The 24,086-nt window shown below is 46.0% G+C and overlaps 1 protein-coding gene and 1 pseudogene across 5 annotated transcripts in view; one reads left to right on the top strand and one right to left on the bottom strand.

The window, feature by feature from the left end:
- Positions 1-743: 743 nt before the first annotated feature.
- Positions 744-24,086, bottom strand: part of LOC140421390 (uncharacterized) — a 34,614-nt gene continuing 11,271 nt past the window's right edge. The window contains exons 1-5 of one of the 5 annotated variants that reach the window (XM_072506061.1): positions 13,254-13,317; positions 9,144-9,259; positions 6,511-7,408; positions 4,501-4,558; positions 744-1,378 (exon numbers count right to left, since the gene is read on the bottom strand). In XM_072506061.1, coding sequence (XP_072362162.1) covers positions 4,519-4,558; positions 6,511-7,292 — 822 coding nt within the window. In that variant the 5' untranslated portion in view covers positions 7,293-7,408; positions 9,144-9,259; positions 13,254-13,317 and the 3' untranslated portion in view covers positions 744-1,378; positions 4,501-4,518. Of the gene's footprint in view, positions 1,379-3,929; positions 4,559-6,510; positions 7,409-9,136; positions 9,260-13,253; positions 13,318-24,086 lie in introns of those variants that run through there. The other 4 variants (XM_072506060.1, XR_011946731.1, XR_011946730.1 and 1 more) reach the window with 4 other exon arrangements.
- Positions 14,726-15,985, top strand: LOC140421396 (uncharacterized; annotated as a pseudogene).

Genomic DNA, 24,086 nt, shown 5'->3' with positions numbered 1-24,086 from the left:
AAAATCAAAAACACGCACATGCAAACACACGCACAAACACGACCGCAGATAATATGCCATCACAAGCATGCACGCATGCAGGGACCCACAAAAGTAAACATTAACAAATGCACTTGCAAACCCGAACGAACACAATAATGTAGACATGAAGACAAATACTATCTTGGGAAATGAACACATATATGTGGACACAGATGCATGGACACGAAGAGGCACACACAGCGACATGCATTTAATCGATAAACTAACATTAACAAATTCACAGTGACACACATAGGCGCAAATGTTAACAGACATGCAGAAGCACACAAATATATATGGCAAAAACAGACGTTACCACATAAGTCCAAGGGGCGGCACAAATTGCCACAGTGGTTAGCATTGCTGCCTCACAGCGCCAGGGCTATGGCCTTGCATGACTGTCTGTGGGAGATTGCACATTCTCTCCTTGTCTGTGTGAGTTTCCTCCATGTTCTCCGGTTTCCTCCCACAGCCCATAGATGCGCTGATTGGGTGGATTGACCATGCTTACTTTGCCCATTAGTGTCCAAAGATGTGCAGGTTAGGTGGGGTTACAGGGATTGGACAGGTTAATCGGCTTAGGTCGGGTGGTCTTTCGGATGTTCGGTGCAGACTCGATGGACCGAATGGCCTCCTTCAGCCCTTTCGGGCTTCTATGAATAAACAATTTAACAGGATCATACGGTCAAAAATATTAACATACACACAAATGGAAACTCGTCTGCGTACAAAAAGTCATTATTGCAAATCCAGACACATAAACAGAGGTAAATGCAAAGATCAATTTGTAAACATATATCAGCACAGAAACACAGTAACGAGAAACACATAATTCAAATTATACATGTTCATTGATAGGCTACCACAATGCGCACACACAGATGCATGAATATATCCATCAATCCTCATTAGAATGTTTCCGACACTCATTAGAACTCATACAAACACAAGTGCAGAATAATGAAATGAAACGATACTGATGCATATTAGAGAGAGAGATAGAGAGCGAGAGAGAGAGAGAAAGAGAGAGAGAGAAAGACAAAGGGCAATATCAGAATTCTGACGGACATTTTTCACCGCAACATTCGACAACAATTGGCGTTAAATGACACTGATGCGCAAAACCCAGATAACAGATAACAACTGATTTTATTTAATGATATACCAACCATTTCCATCACACAAAAAAGCATGCGTGAAACTCTGTTCGAATAGCTCTATTCACTCACTGTCTTAAGTAGTGATCTGAAACTATCATTACGGTGACCATTATCAATGTGTAAACCTTCTTCTGTATCTCACCATAATATTCCCTGATGATAGACCATTTAACAATTGATTCACAATGAAGTTGCACCTGAAGGTGAAGAAAAAATACATGTTCGAACACAGATGTATCATTGTTTGCTGTTACTGCTTGTTTTGTGAGCCAGCGCCTGTAGATATTGGAAGATGCAAGGTTACAGGATGTTCCTATATGTGCTACATTTGATCCAGCAGCAACAAGAGCGGGACTCATTGCAGCGTTTTGATGGGTCACCCAGATCCGTTCAAGGGTCAGTGAAGATCCGTGCAAGGGAGGCAGAGGCGTCGCGGTATTGTCACTGGACTAGCAATCCAGAAACCCAGGGTAATGCTCTGGGGACGTGGGTTGGAATGCCACCAGAGCAGATGGTGGAAAATGAATTGAATAATAATCTGAAATTAAAATACTAATAACGACCATGAAACAATTGTTGATTGTTGCAAAAACCCCACCTGGTTCACTATTGTCCTTCAGGGAAGGAAATCTATCATCCTTACGTGGGTCTACATATGACTCCAGACCCACTGAAATGTGGTTGACTCTTAAACTCCCTCTGGGATGGGCAACAAATGCTGACCCAGCCAGCGACACCTACATCCCACGAACGAATCCAGAAAATCTGCAACAGGATAATAGGTTCCATGCACATAAACTGCTGCTGTAAATCACGAGAAGCTGAGTTGACAGGCTCAAAACTAGGAAGGCAGAACCACAGGCAAGTGGACTTAATATATGTTAGAGCACGCGCCGAACCTCCACATCTTTGGATTGTAAGTCGGAATATAAGTTGTGAGTAGGATATACAGAGGAACAGGTGGCTATAGATAGGTTAAGTGACTGTCGTTACGACCAGAGAATATAATGGTAATTGGGAAATTGTCAAATATTTGAGGAACAAATTAAAAATAAGCATATTATCGAAAGTGTGAGAGATTTCTCACAAGAGATTTCTGTTTTTCTTCGAGTATGAAATGCAAACTGTTAGTATGCAGTTACAGCGAGTAATCAGAAAAAACCGAATATAATGTTATCATGTGGGTAATTGAATAGAAAAGTAGCGAGGCGAAGCATCAGTTTTACAGAGCATTTGCGAGATCAATTGCGCACAATCCTTTGTATAAGGACAGGAGTTATCCTTCCCTAGAATCGGTTCATGGTCATAACTAGACTTTTAATTTCATATTTTTATTCAATTCAAATTTCACCACCTGTCATGGTGGGATTCGAACCTGGGACCGCAGATCACATTCCTGGTTTCCTAGCCCAGTGACAATACGACTACGCCACCCCCGCTCCTTGCTGAAGGAAGGATGTAAGTTCTATAGAAGCAATGTTTGCCAGAGACTACCATGAATACCACCGGTCATTTTATGATGAAAGTTTATATACGCTAATGTTATATGCACTGGAGATTAAAAGCATAAGAAACAAGTTAATTGAAACACATATAATCCTGAGGTGGCTTGACATGGTCGATGTGGAAAGGATATTTACTCTTCTGGGACAATCGGGAACGAAGGTCACTGTTCAGATATAAGAGGTCGCCAATTTCAGGTAGAGGTGAGGGGGATTGTTTTGTCTCTCAGAAAGTCGTGAGTCTTTGGTACTCACTGCCTCAAAAGCCGATAGAAACGTAGTCTTTGAATGTCTTTGATACAAAGATAGATAGATTCTTGAGAAGCAAGGAGTAATACGTTTATTGGATGAGGCAGGAATATGGGGGTGAGGATAGAGTCAGATCGACCATGATCTCATTTAATGGCCGAGCAGGTGGTCGATGTTGAGGGACCTCCGCCAGTTCCCAGGATGCATAGCTCGGGAGAAGACCTGGAGAGCTGAAAAGGCAGCAGATGTGTGGTGGCTTCCTGATGCACGTCGAGAAGCCAACGGTTACCCTTTGGAAACATGGCGATCTTCTATATCTGGCTGAGAGTTGGTGCTGGAGTTTAGCCTCAGGAATCCAGGGGAACGTTGTCGCAAGAAGTGCGATTGAAAACCTGTCAGGTGAGAAGTCGTGGAAGCAGTCCGAGGGATTTACACAGTAACTTCATTGCAGTGTTAATGCGAGCCTACTTGTGCCAATAATAAAGATTACTATTATTAGAAGGAGCGATTTTTAAAGGCAATTCAGAGGTTCGATATTTGGAAGAGAGTGCTCGATTTCCCTCTTGAGGGGAGATAGTGTGAACCAGTATTGTGTAACACGTAATTAATAAGGCCGCCTGGCTGTGTTGTGCAGGGTTCTGTGGAGTCTATGTTCGTCGCATCGACCATGCATTGTGCAATTTTATGTGTTCGACTGCAGATTACCTGTTAATTCAAATGTGCCATGTGTTGATTCTGAATGTTTTTGATTAAGATAGGTATTGCAAATAACCACACTTCTTTGACTTTGTGGAGTGATGCTTAATTTGTTTGTGCAAAGACTGTGGGTTTTTATGGCTTGGGGTGTACATGGGATAAGAAACTTTGCAAACTTTAAACCGAATCATACCAAAACCCTGGTGGTCTGATCTAGGATCATAACAGAACATATTTATAGAATACAGTGGTGTTAAGTATTAGGTATGTATTGATAAGAGAGATTAACTTAGCATGTTGATACCGTTTGAAAGTTTAATTATAGAACAAATTGCATCTTAAGGAAACTAAAAGAGGAAGTAGAACAACATTTGGATTATAACCGACTGAAATACATTTCCACTTTCCCATCTCCGTAGACATTACAGGCCACATCTGGATTGAAGACGACGGGGATGATAATGGTAATATCGGGACAACCGCTTCCACATTCATCACCCTGTTTGTCTTCAGCATATGCTATAGCACAGCAGTCACTCTGGTGAAGGTGAGAAGGTTCAATCCATTCACTCTACCATCTGTCCACATTTCTACAAGTTTCATTTAAAAAGAAATTAGATAACTGCAACGGATCATTAAATATCTGCTTCATTCTATTATTTTTCATACAGATCGAGTGATCAGTTGACGTTCGGCCGCCGTTCATTTTCCTCAGTGTTTATAGGCACCTCTGGATTACAATAATAAACATATTCTCTTGATCACTCTTAAAGAAAGCGGTTTTTATTTTATGATGCCAGGTTTTTTTGTGAAGAGAGAAACATCCTGCTGAAGATTTCCATTTTGCACATCCAGAATATTCGGAATCATACCTGTGTTTTCAGCAATATTCAAGTCCGGTGTGACCAAGCGACTGTTTGGATTCGTAATCTGTAGTTGAAAAGAATCATGAATTGGACCTCTTGCGTGATTTTGTTTTGTTGTTCATTTTTACGGCATGTCGGTTTTGCTGGCAAGGCCACCATTTGTTGCCCAACCATAATTGCCCTTGAGAAGGTGGTGGTGAACCATCTTCTTGATCCGTTAACAGTCCATGGGGTGCAGATTCACCCACTTTGGTATTGGGGAGGGAGTTATCGTTATACCGTTAACGTAACTTAGATTTTCACTTTAGTTTCAGTTAATGTGCTAATAAATAGCTGTTCTCACTCCTGTGCTCAGATGTTTCTTCTTTTTATGTCGCAGTTATATGTGCTCCCTGGTATGTTACAGGTGTAGATAGTGCTGGCCGCTCAGAGCCCATGTGTTCATTTCTCAATTACTTTCTAAGCTGTTGTATCCTCTTTGTGAAAGTTTGAAACAGACGTTCTCCCGAACATACTCTGTATGAATTTGGCAATAAAGTGTTACATTAATTAACTTCAAATTCTTTGTATTTCTTTTCCTACGGTTCCTCCCCAGCTCTCTAGTTTCCCTAGTAAAGCGCCCCCCCCCCCCCCCCCGCCTCCCTCCCTCGCGCACACACACACTGCTGGATCATGGCGGCCCATCACTTTCACATGATTTTATCAGAAAATGCAGAGGCAGAATGACCACACAGCCAGAAGAACCTCTCTGAACTCTCTCATATGATTATTCGTCAAATTCACATGGCAGGTTCTTGCAAAGAGCAACACACTGATCCATTGCAGCACTATACAGAACGGAAATTGGAAAATTGAAACTGCCTGTACACTGTCGCAGTCAAACGCTTACGGTGCAGGCACAGCATGGGTTTAAATACAGAGTTACGCGGCTGTAGACTGTGCCAGCATACATTCCCAAGGCACTTTCAAGTTACCCGGAGTTCCAATTTACCCATTTGGGTTGTTGGACACCCTCGGATCTAATATCAGCAGGGTTTTAAGAACATAAGAACTAGGAGCAGGAGTAGGCCATCTGGCCCCTCGAGCCTGCTCCACCATTCAATGAGATCATGGCTGATCTTTTGTGGACTCAGCTCCACTTTCCGGCCCGAACACCATAACCCTTAATCCCTTTATTCTTCAAAAAACTATCTATCTTTATCTTAAAAACATTTAATGAAGGAGCCTCTACTGCTTCACTGGGCAAGGAATGTTGTCATTTATCTCAAGAGGCTTGGAATATAAAGGCAGGGATGTACTTCTGAAGCTTTATAAAGCATTAGTTAGGCCCCATTTAGAATACTGTGAGCAATTTTGGGCCCCACACCTCAGGAAGGACATACTGGCACTGGAGCGGGTACAGCGGAGATTCACACAGATGATCCCAGGAATGGTAGGCCTAACATACGATGAACGTCTGAGGATCCTGGGATTATATTCATTGGAGTTTAAGAGGTTGAGGGGAGATCTAATAGAAACTTACAAGATAATGAATGGCTTAGATAGGGTGGACGTAGGGAAGTTGTTTCCATTAGCAGGGGAGACTAGGACCCGGGGGCACAGCCTTAGAATAAAAGGGAGTCACTTTAGAACAGAGATGAGGAGAAATTTCTTCAGCCAGAGAGTGGTGGGTCTGTGGAATTAATTTCCACAGAGGGCGGTGGAGGCCGGGACGTTGAGTGTCTTTAAGACAGAAGTTGATAAATTCTTGATTTCTCAAGGAATTAAGGGCTATGGAGAGAGAGCAGGTAAATGGAGATGAAATCAGCCATGATTGAATGGTGGAGTGGACTCGATGGGCCGAATGGCCTTACTTCCGCTCCTATGTCTTATGGTCTTCAGTCAATTTACTTGACTTTCAGCCAGAATATTAGCCCCTATAAATGGGCTGGAGTTTGTTATCAGCAGAAAGAGACCCAAATGAATATGGTTCAGTCCTGAATGTGAGGAACAGCAAAATCCAATCACTGTGGTTACTTGTGGCCTCGTTGGTGTCTCAGCAGGTTGGGTGAAGTAGTGAATCCCTTCCCACACTCTGAGCAGGTGAATGGTCTCTCCCCAGTGTGAACTCGCTGGTGTGTGGACAGAGCGGATGACTGAGTGAATCCCTTCCCACACTCGGCGCAGGTGAATGGCCTCTCCTCAGTGTGAATTCGCTGATGTACAGTGAGGTGATATGATCGTCTGAACCCAGTCCCGCAGTGAGAGCACCTGAACGGTCTCTCGTCAGTGTGAACACGTTGATGGCTCATCAGATCCCCAGAACTTTTATAGCACGTCCCGCAGTCTGGACATTTAAACGGTCTCTCATCAGTGTGAACTTTCTGGTGTCTCAGCAAGTGGGCTAAAATAGCAAATCCCTTCCCACACTCTGAGCAGGTGAACGGCCTCTTCCCAGTGTGAATTCGCTGGTGATTCTGCAGGTTGGATGAATCACTGAATCCCTTCTCACACTCTGGGCAGGTGAATGGTCTCTCCCCAGTGTGAATTTGCTGGTGTCTGGACAGAGCGGATGACCGAGTGAATCCCTTCCCACACTTGGAGCAGGTGAATGGTCTCTCCCCAGTGTGACTGCGTCGATGAGTTTCCAGCTGGGATGGGGAAGTGAATCCTTTCCCACAGTCCGCACATTTCCACGGTTTCTCCTCTGTGTGACTGCATTTGTGGCTTGTGAGGTCTGATGATCGACTGAATCCCCGTCCACACACACAACACGTGTACGGTTTCCCCGCACTGTGAACGATGCTTTTTCCTTCCATGTTCAAAGTACGATGATATTCAGGATATGATAAATTGAGGATTCTGTCAGATCCTGATGTGATGCTTGGTTTGAGTTTCCGGACTTTGAAGCCTCCCCTTCGAACACCCTGTGAAACTGATTTAAAACAGAAAATAGGGAGTGAGAGAACCCACAAAAACACAAAGGCAGGTTGTGAAATTGAGCTGAATGAATCTGGTCATTTGTGGGGCCGGCACTGGGAAAAAGTGACCATGAAAACTGCTGGATTGTCATAAAAACCTAACTGGCCTCTTTGGGAGGAGAGAGAAAGAGGTGAAGAGGGATTTTGTATATCTACAAGTCATACTAAAGAGACTAGTTGACAACGCAAATTCGACCTTGAGCTTCATAAACAGTAATATTGACATCAAAACTATGCTTCTGGTGGCATGGTGATTAGCACTGCTGCCTCTCAGCGCCAGGGACCCGGGTTCAATTCCGGCCTTGGTGACTGTGTGGGGTCTGCACTTCCTCCCAGTGTCTGCGTGGGTTTCCACCCGGTGCTCAGGTTTCCTCTAACAGTCCAATGAAGGGAAAGTTAGGTGGATTGGCCTTGATAAATTGCTCCTTAGTGTCCAGGGATGTGCAGGTTAGGTGGGGCTATAGGGTTACAGGGACAGGGTAGGAGTGTGGGCCGAGGCAGGGTGCCCTTTCAGAGAATCAGTGCAGACTCGATGGGCCGAGTGGCCTCCTGCACTGTAGGAATTCTATGATTCCAATTCTATTCGATGAATCTTTATAAAGCTCTGGTCACCACTTTTCAGCAAGGATCTGAAGGTTCTTGGAGAAAGTGCAGAGGAGATTTACCAGAATGGTTCCAGCAAAGGAAGTTGAGGGGAGATTTGATTCAGGAACTCAAGATTATGCCAGATTTCTATCAGGTGTACAAAGAAACTTTGTTTCCATTCACTGATCGTCCAAGAACCAGGGACAAAGATGTAAAGTTTTGGGTAAAACCTGGATTGATCTATATAAGATCCTGAGGGGTTTTGACAGGGTGGATGTGGAGAGGATGTTTCCTCTTGTGGGGGAATCGAGAACGAGGGCACCACTGTTGCAAAATAAGGGGTCACCCATTTCAGATGGAGATGAGGATTTTGTATTCTCTTGAGGGTTGGAAGACTTTGGAACTCGCGTCCTTAAAAGGCAGTGGAAGCAGAGTCCTTGAATATTTTTAAGGCAGAGCTGGATAGATTCTTGATGAGCAAGGAGGTGAAAGGTCATCAGGGGTAGGCAGGAATGTGGAGTTAACGTTAGAATGAGATCAGCTGCAATCTTAATCAATGCTGAGCAGGCTCGAGGGGCCGAGTGGCCTGTTCTTAGATTGTATGTCAAAGGTACGGGAGATATGAGGTGATATGAGATTTATGTTTTTACACAGCGAGTGGCAATGACCTGAAACTTGCTGCCTATGAGGGAGTTTGAAAATAGACACAATGAACGATTTGATTTCAAAAGGAAATTGGATAGACATCTGAGGGAAATAAACCTGCGAGGATACAGGGATAGAGCAGGAGAATGGCACTGACTGGATTGCTCCAGAGAGCTAGCATGGACTCAATGGGCCGAATGCCCTTCTCTGTGCCATCATGTCTCTGACTCCTTTGTGTAATCTAGTTTTGTAATTTAACCCCAGGGGGTTCAGATATCACTCAGGTAAATCTGTGCTACACTCCCTCCGAGGCCATTCTATCCTTCCTCAGGTTTATTGCCCAGAACTGAACAGAGTTCTCCAGGTTTGGTCAAACCAGGGTTTGTGAACCTCGGGGCTTTTCCAGTCACACGGAGACCTGAAATCTTCCCTCACAGACAGAACAGTCAAACCTTTTACCTTCCACACCCAGATGCTGCTGAAATTCAGTCTCTAATGAATCAAGTGACTCTGTCAGATCGCGATGTGACGTTTGGTTTGCATTTCCTGTCTGTTAAACCTCTACTTCCAGTATCCTGTAAATTTACAGAAACCTCACAGTCAGTTTAGGATAGAAATTCACAACATTCTCTCCTTCCAACTTTGATTAAACGTATTCCTGGAGGTTTGATCACATGATCTGCCCCCATCCTCCAGCCATTAATCGGTCAACACATCCATCCTTGTGACACACTGCCTTCCTCGGCCAATTGGGAAGCAAAATGACTCATTACCTAACAGGACAGTTACTGTCCTAACGATTTTCCAGACACCCAGGTATGAATCTCACGAACGCAGGGAGTGGAGTTGGTGCAAACTCAGGCTGGAGCAGCTTCGGAACAGTAAATATAAATAACTTACCTCAGGGATTCACGGCCTATTCGGCAGAGAGCGGATTTGGCCCGAATCCGGGGAGGAGGAGCTTTGAACAGTAAATATAAATAACTTACCTCAGAGTAAAGCTGATTGGCTTGTTGGGAATCTGTTCTAAATTTGAGAAACTGGAGTAATTAACTAAGTAGGGAGTAACTCGGAGATCAGTAACTAGGAGATTGCTGTTTATATCTATAATCAACGATTTGGATGAGAATGTACAAGACATTCATAGAATTTACAGTGCAGAAGGAGGCCATTTGGCCCATCGAGTCTGCACCAGCTCTTGGAAAGAGCACCCTACCCAAGGTCAACACCTCCACCCTATCCCCATAACCCAGTAACCCCACCCAACACTAAGGGCAATTTTGGGCACTAAGGGCAATTTATCATGGCCAATCCACCTAACCTGCACAGCTTTGGACTGTGGGAGGAAACCCACGCACACACGGGGAGGATGTGCAGACTCCGCACAGACAGTGACCCAAGCCGGAATCGAACCTGGGACCCTGGAGCTGTGAAGCAATTGTGCTGTCCACAATGCTACCGTGCTGTTGGGGCTTGGGTCACTGTCTGTGCGGAGTCTGCACATCCTCCCCGTGTGTGTGTGGGTTTCCTCCGGGTGCTCCGGTTTCCTCCCACAGTCCAAAGATGTGCAGGTTAGGTGGATTGGCCATGATAAATTGCCCTTAGTGTCCAAAATTGCCCGTCGTGATGGGTGGGATTACTGGGTTATGGGGATAGGGTGGGGGTGTTGACCTTGGGCGGGGTGCTCTTTCCAAGAGCTGGTGCAGACTCGATGGGCCGAATGGCCTCCTTCTGCATGGTAAATTCTATGACATCTATGACATGATCAGTAAGTTTGCAGATGACACTAAAATAGGTGGTATTGTCAGCAGTGAGGAAAGTTATCAAAAATTGCAGCAGGCTCTTGATCAGCTGGGAAAGTGGGCCGAGAAATGGCAAATGGAATTCAATACAGATAAGTGTGAGGAATTGCATTTCAGAAATCAAGGTAGGACTTTCACAGTGAATGGTAGGGCCTGAGGGTGTATCATGGAACAGAAGGATCTTGGAGTTCAGGTGCACGGTTCTCTAAAGGTGGAGTCACAGGTAGATAGGGCAGCACGGTAGCACAGTGGTTATCACAGTTGCTTCACAGCTCCAGGGTCCCCAGTTCGATTCCCAGCTGGGTCACTGTCTGTGCAGAGTATGCACGTTCTCCCCGTGTCTGCTTGTGTTCTCTAGTTTCCTCCCACAGTCTAAAGATGTGCGGGTTCGGTGGACTGGCCTTGCTAAATTGCCCTTAGTGTCCAAAAAAAAGGTTAAGTGGGAGTTACTGGGTTACGGGGATAGGGTAGATAAATGGGCTTGAGTAGGGTGCTTTTTGTAAGGGCCGGTGCAGACTCGATGGGCCGAATAGCCTCCTTCTGCACTATAAATTCTCTGAAGACGGCTTTTGGCGTGCTGACCTTCATCAGTCAGGGCACTGAGTATACAAGTTGGGAAGTTATGTTGCAGTTGTACAGGACGTGGGTGAGGTCGCACCTGGAGTATTGTGTTCAGTTTTGGTCGCCTTGCTGTGGGAAAGATGTTATTAAACTGGAGAGAGTGAAGAAGAGATTTACAAGGATATTGCCAGGACTCAAGAGACTGAGTGAAAGGGAGAGATTGGACAGGCCAGGACCTTTATCTTTGGAGCGTAGGAGACTGAGGGGTGATCTTATCGAGATGTATAAGATCATGAGAGGCATGGACAGGGTGAATACACTCAGTCTTTTTCTCAGTGTTGGGGAATCAAGAACTAGAGGGCTTTGGTTTAAGTTCAGAGGGGAAAGAATTAATGGGAACCTAAGGAGCAACGGTTTTACACAGAGGATAGTACGGAATGAGCTGCCGGAGGAAGTAGTTGAGGCAGGGACATTGACAACATTGAAAAGGCATTTGGACAGATACATGGATAGGCAAGGTTCAGAGGGATGTGGGCCAAATACAGGCAAATGGGATTGGCTTAGATGAGCTTTTTGATTGGCATGGACCAGTTTGGGCTGAAGGGCCAGTCTCCGTGCTGTAGATTCTATGAACTCCAAATCTCTTTGGACATCCACTATACTTAACCTCTTTCCATTTAGAAAGTACTCAGTTCTAACCTTTTTTGGTTCCAAACAGATAACCTCACACTTGTTTACATTACCACAATCTTGCCCATTCACCTTGTCTGTCAATATCTTCTTGCAATTTAATGCAAGAGTTAAGTGGGAGTTACTCTATGATGCCACCGAACTTTGTATCATCAGCAACACAGAGGTGCTGGTTTAGCACACTGGGCAGGCCAGCAGCACGGTTCAATTCCGTTACCAGCCTCCCCGAACAAGTGCCAGAATGTGGCGACTAGGGGCCTTTCACAGTAACTTCATTTGAAGCCTACTTGTGACAAGCAATTTTCATTTCATTTATTTCACAGTGCAGAAGAGGCCCTTCGGTCCATCGAGTTTGCACTATCACATGATAAACATGACCCACCTACCTAATCCCATTTATCAGCACTTGGCTCATAGCCTTCAATGTTATGACGTGCCAGTCTTCATCCAGGTACTTTTTTTAGAGGATGTGAGACAACCGTCTCTACCACCCTCCGAGGCAGTGCATTCCAGACCCTCACCACCCTCTGCGTAAAAACTTTTTCTTCAGTACATGTGTCAATAAATCTAACCCCACTCTCTGTTGTCTGTTGGTTAGCCAATCCTCTATACAAGCTAATATATTATCTCTCAACCCCGTGGGATTTTACCTTATTACCTTTTGTGTGACACCTTATCAAATGAATTCTGGGAGTCCAAATACATCTACAGGACCCCATTATCCACTTGACTTGTTACATCTTCCAAGAACTGCAAGAAATGAGTCAAACACGATATACCCTTCACAAAACCACACTGACTCTGATGGATTGCAGTTTGACTTTCCAAATGTCCAGATACTGCTTCCTCAATAATAGATTCTAACAGTTTTCCAACAACAGACTTTAAACTAACTAGTTTCCTACTTTCTGCCTTTTTGACCTAATCCAGTGACATTGGAGATTTTCTCAGTGACCCTCAGTCACCATCACTGAAACGAACTTTAAATTCCAGATTTTATTAATGTAATGTCCCCAGAACATTTTCCTGTCTCTCTGGGTGACTAATGCAGTGACATTGTCACTGGGTCAGTGTCTCCCCCCTGGTCTCTGTGAGGTTGTTTGTGCAGAGAAGCCGGAAGTGGCGGACAGTGAGAGTGGAGAATGTTCATTGTTCAGCTCTGGGGCCGCACTGGGGATTTGTAAACCCCGCCCCCAACACTGACCTCTCACCTGACACCTCATAATTCCCGGACAATGATTGACGGCATCACGCGACCAATAGGAGAAGAGTGGACGGGTCCGGGAGGGGGCAGAAGTGACTGGTGCTCCAGCCAATCGGAGTGAATCAGGGGCGGGACTGGGCCGAGTGAAGCATGCGCAGTGTGATTACTGGCGACGCAGAAGTTTCTTTCTCGGATCCACAATCCGTGAAGGTGGGAATGGCAGGACGGAAGGAGAGCTGGATCATGCGGGTTGTTAGGCACGCTTCGTAAACATGTTATATAAACTGATCTGACAAAATAAACCACCGGTACCTGAGGATCTGAGCGGAGGCTGCAGCTTTATTACAGACCAGACTATGCACCCGCCATCTTTATTTGGTACTGGCAGCGGTGCGCATGCGCCTTCGTTATTTGGCTCACTGGCAGTAGTGCGCACGCGCGCCCGCACCCACCATCTTTCTTGGGGCACGAGCAGCAGAGCGCAGGCTCAGTCGCCATCATTGTTGGGGGCAACATTTTTGTAATGTGTCTTCATGACAGACTTTCACACTGAGTTACAAATTCTTATTTATGGGGCAGAATATATGCCGAGGGCAGTGACAGTAATTCGAATTTATATTGTGACTTGAACAGAATATAACTTTTGAGACTCAGAGAAACGTTACAAAATAACAATTGACACTGAGCCACATGAGGAGATATTAGATTTTAAGGAGAATCTTAATGGAGGAAATTGAGTCGGAGAGTCGGAGAGTTTTAAGGAGGAAATTCCTGAAATTGAGGCCTTGGCAACTCAGTAATGGTGGAGAGATTAAAATCAGGAATTCTCAAGTGGCTGGAATTAAATGAGTGCAGCGATCTCAAAGGGGTGTGTGTGGGGGAGATTACAGTGATCAGGATGATCATTATCATGGAGGAAAAGAATGAGAAATTTAAACTGTGTGCCTTTTAAAAGGAAGCATTTGCAGATCAGTGGGCACAGGGGCTGGTGTGAGTATGCACATGGGTAGCAGAGTTTGGGATGGGATGGAGGGGGTTGTTTAATGTTGCAGTCCGGCTGCGAGTGCGTTGGAATAATTTGGTTAAGTGGTAACAGAAGAATGGATGAAGGTTTCTGCAGCAGATGAACAGAGACAAAGGTGGAGTCGAGCTGTGTTCCTGAGGTGGAAATTGGCAATCTTGGTGATGGTGTGGATCTGTGGTCAAGAGCTCATCGAGGGGTGAAATATTTCACCATGGTTGTGAACAGTCTGCTTCAGCCTCAGACATTGGACAGGGATGGAATTGGTGGCAAGGGACTGGAGTTTGTAGCAGGGATGAAAGGGAATGGGTTCAGTCTTATCAATATTTAAATGGAGGAAAGTTCTGCTCATCCGGCACTAGATGTCAGACAAGTTCAACAGTGTGTGTCTTGGAAAGGAACTTGCAGGTGGTGATGTTCACATACATCTGCTGTCCTGCTCCATCCAGGTGGTGGAGGTTAAGGGTTCAGGAGATTCTGTCAAATTGTGATTCAGTTGTTGGTCCATTGCTTGCTGTTACCCTCACTCCTTTCTCACTCTCTCCCTTTCCATCAATCTTTTTGATTTTCTCTCTCCCCCACTACTCGCTCTCTTTCTCTCACTCTGTTTCTCATATTAAATTCTCTAGCCCAGAGGGTTGTGGATGTTAATAATAATCATTATTGTCCCAAGTAAGCTTACATTAACATTGCAATGAAGTTACTGTGACCATCAGTGAATATATATAAGGCTGAGATGGTGAGATTTTTAGTCTCTCAGGAAGTCAAAGGACAAAGGGAGCTAACGGGAAAGTGGAATTGAAGACTGAGATCAGCCACAAATGTGTTCAATGGCAGAGCAGGTTCGAAGGGCCAAATGGTCTACTTCTGCTCCTATTTCTTGTGTTCTTGCAGAGGCCCAAATCTTGTGTGGGCTCAGACCGGGTGGCAGGTTCCCTTCCCTAAAGGACATTAACAAACTAGTTCACTTTTCACAAAAGGTTCAACAGTTTTCGTAGTCACTTTCCCAGTGCCGGCCCCACAAGTTACCAGATTGATTCAGCACAATTTCACAACCTGCCTTTGTGTTTTTGTGGGATCTCTCTCTCCCTTTTGTTTGTTTTAACTCAATTTCACAGGGTATCAGCAGGGAAGGATGTGCAATTGGGAAACTCCAACCAAACACCACATCAAAATCTGACTGTTGTATAACTGATCGGAACCTGAATATCATCAGATTTTGAACATGGAAGGAAATAGCACAATTCACAGTGGGGAGAAACCGGACACGTGTTTTGTGTGTGGACGAAGCTTCAGCCAATTATCTGGTCTGTCAAAACACAAGCGCAGTCACAGCAGGGAGAAACCATGGAAGTGTGGGGACCGTGGCAAAGCGTTCAATTACCCATCTGACCTGGCAACCCATCGACACATTCACACTGGAGAGAAGCCTTTCACCTGCCCAGAGTGTGGGCGTGGATTCACTCAGTCATACAGCCTGTTGATGCACCAGTGAGTTCACACTGGGGAAAGGCCTTTCACTTGTCCAGAGTGTGGGCATGGATTCACTCAGTCATCCCAACTGCTGACACACCAGCCGATTCACAATGATGAGAGACCTTTTAAATGCGGGAAGTGCTTTAAAAGTTCTCGGGAACTGGTGTCCCATCAACATGTTCACACTGACGAGAAACTATTCAGGTGCTCCGACTGTGGGACTTGGTTCAGACGATTATCTCAACTCACTCTACACCAGCGGATTCACACTGGGGAGAGGCCATTCACCTGCTCCCAGTGTGGAAAGGGATTCATTCACTCAGGCAACCTGCTGAGACACCAGTGGGTTCACAAGTAACTGATGTGATTGGATTTTGCTGTTAATCACATCCAGGACTGAAGCATGTTCATTGGACTCGGGATGGACTCATATTTATAAACTCTAATCCAGTTATAAGGGATAATATTCTGGATAAAAGTCAATTATTTAACACAAGTGTGTCGAATCTTTTAACATCCCATCACAAGTTAGTTCTGTTTGAAGGTCTCTCCCTCGCCCCGTCTCCTCCATCCTCACCTCAAGTGTGTGGTTCATGAAGCTTCTTTCTCACTGAGATTGAGACAATCTGATGAGCTGCCTCTGCTGCTTTCCTCTCTACCAATGGGCCAAACTGTCTCGAAAATTCCACCTGGTCTGAGCTCTGAACTCCTCTTTCTCCAGTTTCTCTCCTACCCTCTATCTTCATCAGAGCTCATCTTCTCCATTAGACCTGGCTCCTGTGCCAGGGTCCTGGGTTCGATTCCCGGCTTGGGTCACTGTCGGTGCGGAGTCTGCACGTTCTCCCCGTGTCTGCTCCCAGGGTGTTCCTGTTTCCTCCCACAAGTCCCGAAAGACGTGTTTGTTAGGTGACTTGGACATTCTGAATTCTCCCTCTGTGTACCCGAACAGGCACCGGAGTGTGGTGACTAGGGGTTTTTCACAGTAACTTCATTGCAGTATTAATGTCAGCCTACTTGTGACACTAATAAAGATTGTTTGATTATTACTATTTAACCACATTCTCACAAAACTGCTGACCATTCACCTTCTCCATGTTGTGTGATATTGTTCATAGTTCTCTCTCTTCGTCCTGTCGCTCATCTTTAAATGCACCATCATCACCCATCCTAAAACAATATTTAACCCCACCATCATTGCAACTACCACATCAAAACCTCCCTTTCCTCTCCAACTCCTTGTACTCGGTGTCCCCCAAGGATCTATCCTCGGCCCCTCCATTTTCTCATCAACACGCTTCCAGTAGGTGACATCATCCAAAAGCACCGTGTTAGATTTCACATGTACACTGACGAGACCCAGCTCTCCCTCACCCCCATCCCTCTCCATTCCTCCACTGTTACTCAATTATCAAACTGCTTATCCCACATCCAGTACTGGATGAGCAGAAATTTCCTCCAATTAAAAATTGGGAAGACCAAAGCCATTGTCTTCAGTCACCATTACAAATTCCGTTTCCTAACTCCCGAGTCCATCTCTCTCCCTGGGAACTGTCTGAGGCTGAACCACACTCTGCATAATCTCCGGGTCAGATCTGACCCCAAGTTGAGATTCTGACCCCATATCCACACCATCACTAATATCAGATATTTCAATCTCCATGTCACCTGTGTCCATCCCCACCCCAACTGCTGCTGAAACCTCATCCATGCCCCTGTTACCTTTTGACTTGATAACAGACAAACTCTGTCCTCTCCCCGATCCGATTAGTTTCCAATGAGTCGATTCTGTGGAATGGAATGTCTTATCAGCGTTTCCACGGTGACCTTTCTGCAGTGAAGGAATGTCTTATCAGCGTTTCCATGGTGACCTGTCTGCAGTGAAGCGCCTGCTTGAGTTTATAATTCAGACTAAACTTCTCTCTCCCATAACACACATTATATCAGACACTGGATGTCAATGTATTTCAGCCATGTTATGTTAATATCTCCCAAACCCTAAAAGGAGTTTCAGATACACAAACTTTTAAATGTGGGAGGACAAGTTGATAAAGTGTTTAAAAAACTCATGGGATCCAAGGTTTTATAATTCTGGGTGTGGGGTTCAAAAGGACAGAGGTCATGTAAACCTGGACAAATCATTGGTTCGGCTGCAGTTGGAATATTAGATCAGGTTTTGGGGATCTTACACCAGGAAGGATGTCAAGGCCATGGAGAGGGTGTAGAAGAGATTCACTGAGATGATAGGTTTGCACTGAGTGCTGAATTTGGTGCTTTTTGAGTGCTATAGTAAGAGTTTGGTGACCGAGGGAGTTAGGTGAGGAGGGAGTAAGGTGCTCCTTTCATTTTGTTTCCGACATTTCCGCCAAGAGTGCAAAGAGAGCCAGGAGTTTACAGAAAGTGTAGCTGACTGGGAGCAGAGTCGGAGGGAGGAGATCTAGTTAGTCCACAGGGCAGCTATATTCTGTCAGGTAAGAAGGGATGGAGGCTAGGCCAGTTGCATGCTCCTCCTGTAGGATGTGGGTGGTGAGGGATACCACCGGTGTCCCCGCTGACTATGCCTGCGGGAAGTGCACCCAACTTCAGCTCCTCAAAGACCGTGTTAGGGAACTGGAGCTGAAGATGGATGAACTTCGGATCATCCGGGAGGCAGAGGGGGTGATTGAGAAGAGTGACAAGGAGGTAACCACACCCAAGGTACAGGACAAGAATAGCTGGGTTGCAGTCAGGGGGGAAAAAACCAACAGGCAGACAGAGCAGGGATCCCTCGTGGCCGTTCCCCTTCAAAACAAGTATACCGTTTTGGATGCTGTTGGGGGGGATGACCTACCGGGGGAAGGCCCTAGCGGCCAGGTCTCTGGCACTGAGTCTGGCTCTGGGGCTCAGAAGGGAAGGGGGGAGAATAGAAAAGCAATAGTTGTAGGAGATTCAATGGTTAGGGGAATAGATAAGAGATTCTGTGGTCGCGAGCGAGACTCCCGGAAGGTATGTTGTCTCCCGGGTGCCAGGGCCAGGGATGTCTCGGATCGTGTCTTCAGGATCCTTAAGGGGGAGGGGGAGCAGCCAGAAGTCGTGGTGCACATTGGTACCAACGACATAGGTAGGAAAAGGGGTGTGGAGGTAATAAACAAGTTTAGGGAGTTAGGCTGGAAGTTAAAAGCCAGTACAGACAGAGTTGTCATCTCTGGTTTGTTGCCGGTGCCACGTGATAGCGAGGCTAGGAATAGGGAGAGAGTGCAGTTGAACACGTGGCTGCAGGAATGGTGTAGGAGGGAGGGCTTCAGGTATTTGGATAATTGGAGCGCATTCTGGGGAAGGTGGGACCTGTACAAGCAGGACGGGTTGCATCTGAACCAGAGGGGCACCAATATCCTGGGAGGGAGGTTTTCTAGTACTCTTCGGGAGGGTTTAAACTAATTTGGCAGGGGAATGGGAACCGGATTTGTAGTCCAGCAACTAAGGTAGCCGATATTCAGGATGCCAAAGCATGTAGTGAGGCAGTGGGGAAGGGAACACTGACAAAGGAGAGTACTTGCAGGCACGGAGATGGGTTGAAGTGTGTATACTTCAACGCAAGAAGCATCAGGAATAAGGTGGGTGAACTTAAGGCATGGATCGGTACTTGGGACTACGATGTGGTGACCATCACGGAAACTTGGATAGAAGAGGGGCAGAAATGGTTGTTGGAGGTCCCTGGTTATAGATGTTTCAATAAGATTAGGGAGGGTGGTAAAAGAGGTGGGGGGGGGGGGGTGGCATTATTAATTAGAGATAGTATAACAGCTGCAGAAAGGCAGTTCGAGGAGTATCACCCTATTGAGGTAGTATGGGTTGAAGTCAGAAATAGGAAAAGAGCAGTCACCTTGTTAGGAGTTTTCTATAGGCCCCCCAATAGTAGCAGAGATGTGGAGGAACAGATTGGGAAACAGATTTTGGAAAGGTGCAGAAGTCATAGGGTAGTAGTCATGGGCGACTTTAACTTCCCAAATATTGAGTGGAAACTCTTTAGATCAAATAGTTTGGATGGGGTGGTGTTTGTGCAGTGTGTCCAGGAAGCTTTTCTAACACAGTATGTAGATTGTCCGACCAGAGGAGGGGCAATATTGGATTTAGTACTGGGTAATGAACCAGGGCAAGTGATAGATTTGTTAGTGGGGGAGCATTTTGGAGATAGTGACCACAATTCTGTGACTTTCACTTTAGTAATGGAGAGGGATAGGTACGTGCAACAGGGCAAGGTTTACAATTGGGGGAAGGGTAAATACGATGTTGTCAGACAAGAATTGAAATGCATAAGTTGGGAACATAGGCTGGCAGGGAAGGACCCAAGTGAAATGTGGAACTTGTTCAAGGAACAGGTGCTACGTGTTCTTGATATGTATGTCCCTGTCAGGCAGGGAAGAGATGGTCTAGTGAGGGAACCATGGTTGACAAGAGAGGTTGAATGTCTTGTTAAGAGGAAAAAGGAGACTGATGTAAGGCTGAGGAAACAAGGTTCAGAAAGGGCATTGGAGAGATACAAGATAGCCAGGAGGGAACTGAAGAAAGGGATTAGGAGAGCTAAGAGAGGGCATGAACAATCTTTGGCGGGTAGGATCAAGGAAAACCCCAAGGCCTTTTACACATATGTGAGAAATATGAGAATGACTAGAGCGAGGGTAGGTCTGATCAAGGACAGTAGCGGGAGCTTGTGTATTGAGTCTGAAGAGATAGGCGAGGTCTTGAACGAGTACTTTTCTTCTGTATTTACAAATGAGAGGGCCGATATTGTTGGAGAGGACAGTGTGAAACAGATTGGTAAGCTCGAGGAAATACTTGTTAGGAAGGAAGATGTGTTGGGCATTTTGAAAAACTTGAGGATAGTCAAGTCCCCCGGGCCTGACGGGATATATCCAAGGATTCTATGGGAAGCAAGAGATGAAATTGCAGAGCCGTTGGCAATGATCTTTTCGTCCTCACTGTCAACAGGGGTGGTACCAGGGGATTGGAGAGTGGCGAATGTCGTGCCCCTGTTCAAAAAAGGGACTAGGGATAACCCTGGGAATTACGGGCCAGTTAGTCTTACTTCGGTGGTAGGCAAAGTAATGGAAAGGGTACTGAAGGATAGGATTTGTGAGCATCTGGAAAGACACTGCTTGATTAGGGATAGTCAGCACGGATTTGTGAGGGGTAGGTCTTGCCTTACAAGTCTTATTGAATTCTTTGAGGAGGTGACCAAGCATGTGGATGAAGGTAAAGCAGTGGATGTAGTGTACATGGATTTTAGTAAGGCATTTGATAAGGTTCCCCATGGTAGGCTTATGCAGAAAGTAAGGAGGCATGGGATAGTGGGAAGTTTGGCCAGTTGGATAACGAACTGGCTAACCGATAGAAGTCAGAGAGTGGTGGTGGATGGTAAATATTCAGCCTGGATCCCAGTTACCAGTGGCGTACCGCAGGGATCAGTTCTGGGTCCTCTGCTGTTTGTGATTTTCATTAATGACTTGGATGAGGGAGTTGAAGGGTGGGTCAGTAAATTTGCAGACGATACGGAGATTGGTGGAGTTGTGGATAGTGAGGAGGGCTGTTGTCGGCTGCAAAGAGACATAGATAGGATGCAGAGCTGGGCTGAGAAGTGGCAGATGGAGTTTAACCCTGAAAAGTGTGAGGTTGTCCATTTTGGAAGGATAAATATGAATGCGGAATACAGGGTTAACGGTAGAGTTCTTGGCAATGTGGAGGAGCAGAGAGATCTTGGGGTCTATGTTCATACATCTTTGAAAGTTGCCACTCAAGTGGATAGAGCTGTGAAGAAGGCCTATGGTGTGCTCGCGTTCATTAACAGAGGGATTGAATTTAAGAGCCGTGAGGTGATGATGCAGCTGTACAAAACTTTGGTAAGGCCACATTTGGAGTACTGTGTACAGTTCTGGTCGCCTCATTTTAGGAAGGATGTGGAAGCTTTGGAAAAGGTGCAAAGAGAATTTACCAGGATGTTGCCTGGAATGGAGAGTAGGTCTTACGAGGAAAGGTTGAGGGTGCTAGGCCTTTTCTCATTAGAACGGAGAAGGATGAGGGGCGACTTGATAGAGGTTTATAAGATGATCAGGGGAATAGATAGACAGTCAGAGACTTTTTCCCCGGGTGGAACAAACCATTACAAGGGGACATAAATTTAAGGTGAAAGGTGGAAGATATAGGAGGGATATCAGAGGTAGGTTCTTTACCCAGAGAGTAGTGGGGGCATGGAATGCACTGCCTGTGGAAGTAGTTGAGTCGGAAACATTAGGGACCTTCAAGCAGCTATTGGATAGGTACATGGATTATGGTAAAATGATATAGTGTAGATTTATTTGTTCTCAAGGGCAGCATGGTAGCATTGTGGATAGCACAATGCTTCACAGCTCCAGGGTCCCAGGTTCGATTCCGGCTTGGGTCACTGTCTGTGCGGAGTCTGCACGTCCTCCCTGTGCGTGGGTTTCCTCCGGGTGCTCCGGTTTCCTCCCACAGTCCAAAGATGTGCAGGTTAGGTGAATTGGCCAATGATAAATTGCCCTTAATGTCCAAAATTGCCCTTGGTGTTGGGTGGAGGTGTTGAGTTTGGGTAGGGTGCTCTTTCCAGGAGCCGGTGCAGACTCAAAGGGCCGAATGGCCTCCTCCTGCACTGTAAATTCAATGATAATCTATGATTAATCTAGGACAAAGGTTCGGCACAATATCGTGGGCCGAAGGGCCTGTTCTGTGCTGTATTTTCTAAGACTCTAAGATCCCAGGGAAGAGAGGCTTTAGTTACCAGGAGAGATTAGAGAAACTGGGGCTCTTTTCATTCGAACAAAGGCTGACTGTAGATCAGAGGGTGGGGGGTTCGATTCCAGCCTTGGGTGACTGTGTAAAGTTTGCACTTCCTCCCTTGTCTGCGTGGGTTCCTTCCGGGTGCTCCGGTTTCCTCCCACAGTCCAACGATGCACAGGTTAGGTGGATTGGCCATTCTAAAAGATTTCCCCTGAGTGGCCAAAGGTTAGGTGAGGTTCTGGGGATAGGGTGGAGGAGTGGTCCCGAGTGGGGTGCCGCATTGGAGGGTTGGTGCAGACTTGATGGGCCAAATGGCCTCCTTCTGCACCATAGTGATTCTATGGAACTGAAAAAGGCTCATATGAAATATCAATCAGACTGTACAACAATGTTCAAGACCCTCACTGTCCCTCTGGGCCTGCGGGATGTTTGTGTTTGTGGGAAGGGGGGGACGGGACGGACTGGGGGGGGGGGGGGGGGGTGACGACAGTGGACGTACCGGTGATGGTTTCTCTTAGCTCTGAATGAAATGTTATTTTTAAAGTGAAGGGTGTCTGTACTGGAAAAGCTGAGTACCAAGTGCCAGCTTGAACCATTCTCCAATCAGTTACAGCACAGCTCCCTCTACATTGCCCCATGAAACACTCCCAAGGCAGACACAAAATGGTGTTAGATACAGAGTAAATCTCCCTCAATGCTGTCCCCATCAAACACTCCCACAATAGGTATAACACAAGGTTAGATACAATGTATATCCTCCTCTGTACTGTCCCCACCAAACACTCCCAGGACAGGTACAACACAGAGTTAGATGCAGATTCAAGCTTCAGTTACACTTTATCATCAAACACTCCCAGGCCAGGTGCAGCACGAGGTTAGATTCAGAAAAAATCTCCTTATAGACTGACCCCATCAAACACTCCCAGCACAGGTACAACACAAGAGTTAGATACTGAGTAAAGCTGCCTCTCCACTGACCCCCATCAACCACTCCCAGGACAGGTACAACACGGGGTTAGATACGGAGTAAAGCTCCAGTTCCCCTCTATCCTCAAACACTGCCAGGTGCAGATACACAGGCAGGTTAGCAAAACCAAGCGGCTGGTTTAGCACGCTGGGCTAAATCGCTGGCTTTTAAAGCAGACCAAGGCAGGCCAGCAGCAAGGCTCAATTACCGTACCAGCCTCCCCGAACAGGCACCGGAATGTGGCGACTAGGGGCTTTTCACAGTAACTTCATTGAAGCCTACTCGTGACAATAAGCGATTTTCATTTTCATTTCATTTTCAAAACCATTCCTGGATGCCAACGATAGGAGAGACAGTATGGAAGGTATGGCGAGCTGGGACTGTTAAAATTTGGTTTTGGGATCGCAGATTACCCACAAAGTGGAGTGGGGGAATGGGGTTAGATCAAGCTTAAAGCACATCCAGGTAGGTAAATCCCTGGAAACTGATGAAATGTATCCCAGGACGTTGTGGGAGGCTAGGGGGGGGGGGGTGGAATTGCGGGTCCCCTAGCAGAGATATTTGAATCGTCGACAGCCACAGGTGAAGTGCCGGAAGATTGGAGGGTAGCAAATGTTGTGCCTTTGTTTAAGAAAGGCCAGAGGGAAAAGCCTGGGAACTACAGACTTGTGAGCCTCACGTCTGTGGTGGGTAAGTTGGTGGAAGGTATTCTGAGAGACAGGATCAACCGGCATTTAGAGAGGCAAGGACTGCTTAGGGACAGCCAGCGTGGCTTTGTGAGTGGAAAATCATGCCTCACAAATTTGGTTGAGTTTTTTAAAGGGGTATCCAACAAGGTAGATGAGAGCAGTGCAGTCGACCTTGTCTACATGGACCTTAGCAAGGCCTTTGACAAGGTACTGCATGGTAGGTT

This window comes from Scyliorhinus torazame, chromosome 5 (assembly GCF_047496885.1).
Source record: "Scyliorhinus torazame isolate Kashiwa2021f chromosome 5, sScyTor2.1, whole genome shotgun sequence".
Taxonomy (NCBI): Eukaryota; Metazoa; Chordata; class Chondrichthyes; order Carcharhiniformes; family Scyliorhinidae; genus Scyliorhinus; species Scyliorhinus torazame.
Note: the sequence above shows the minus strand (reverse complement) of the source record. Positions and strands in the feature narration are given on the sequence as shown.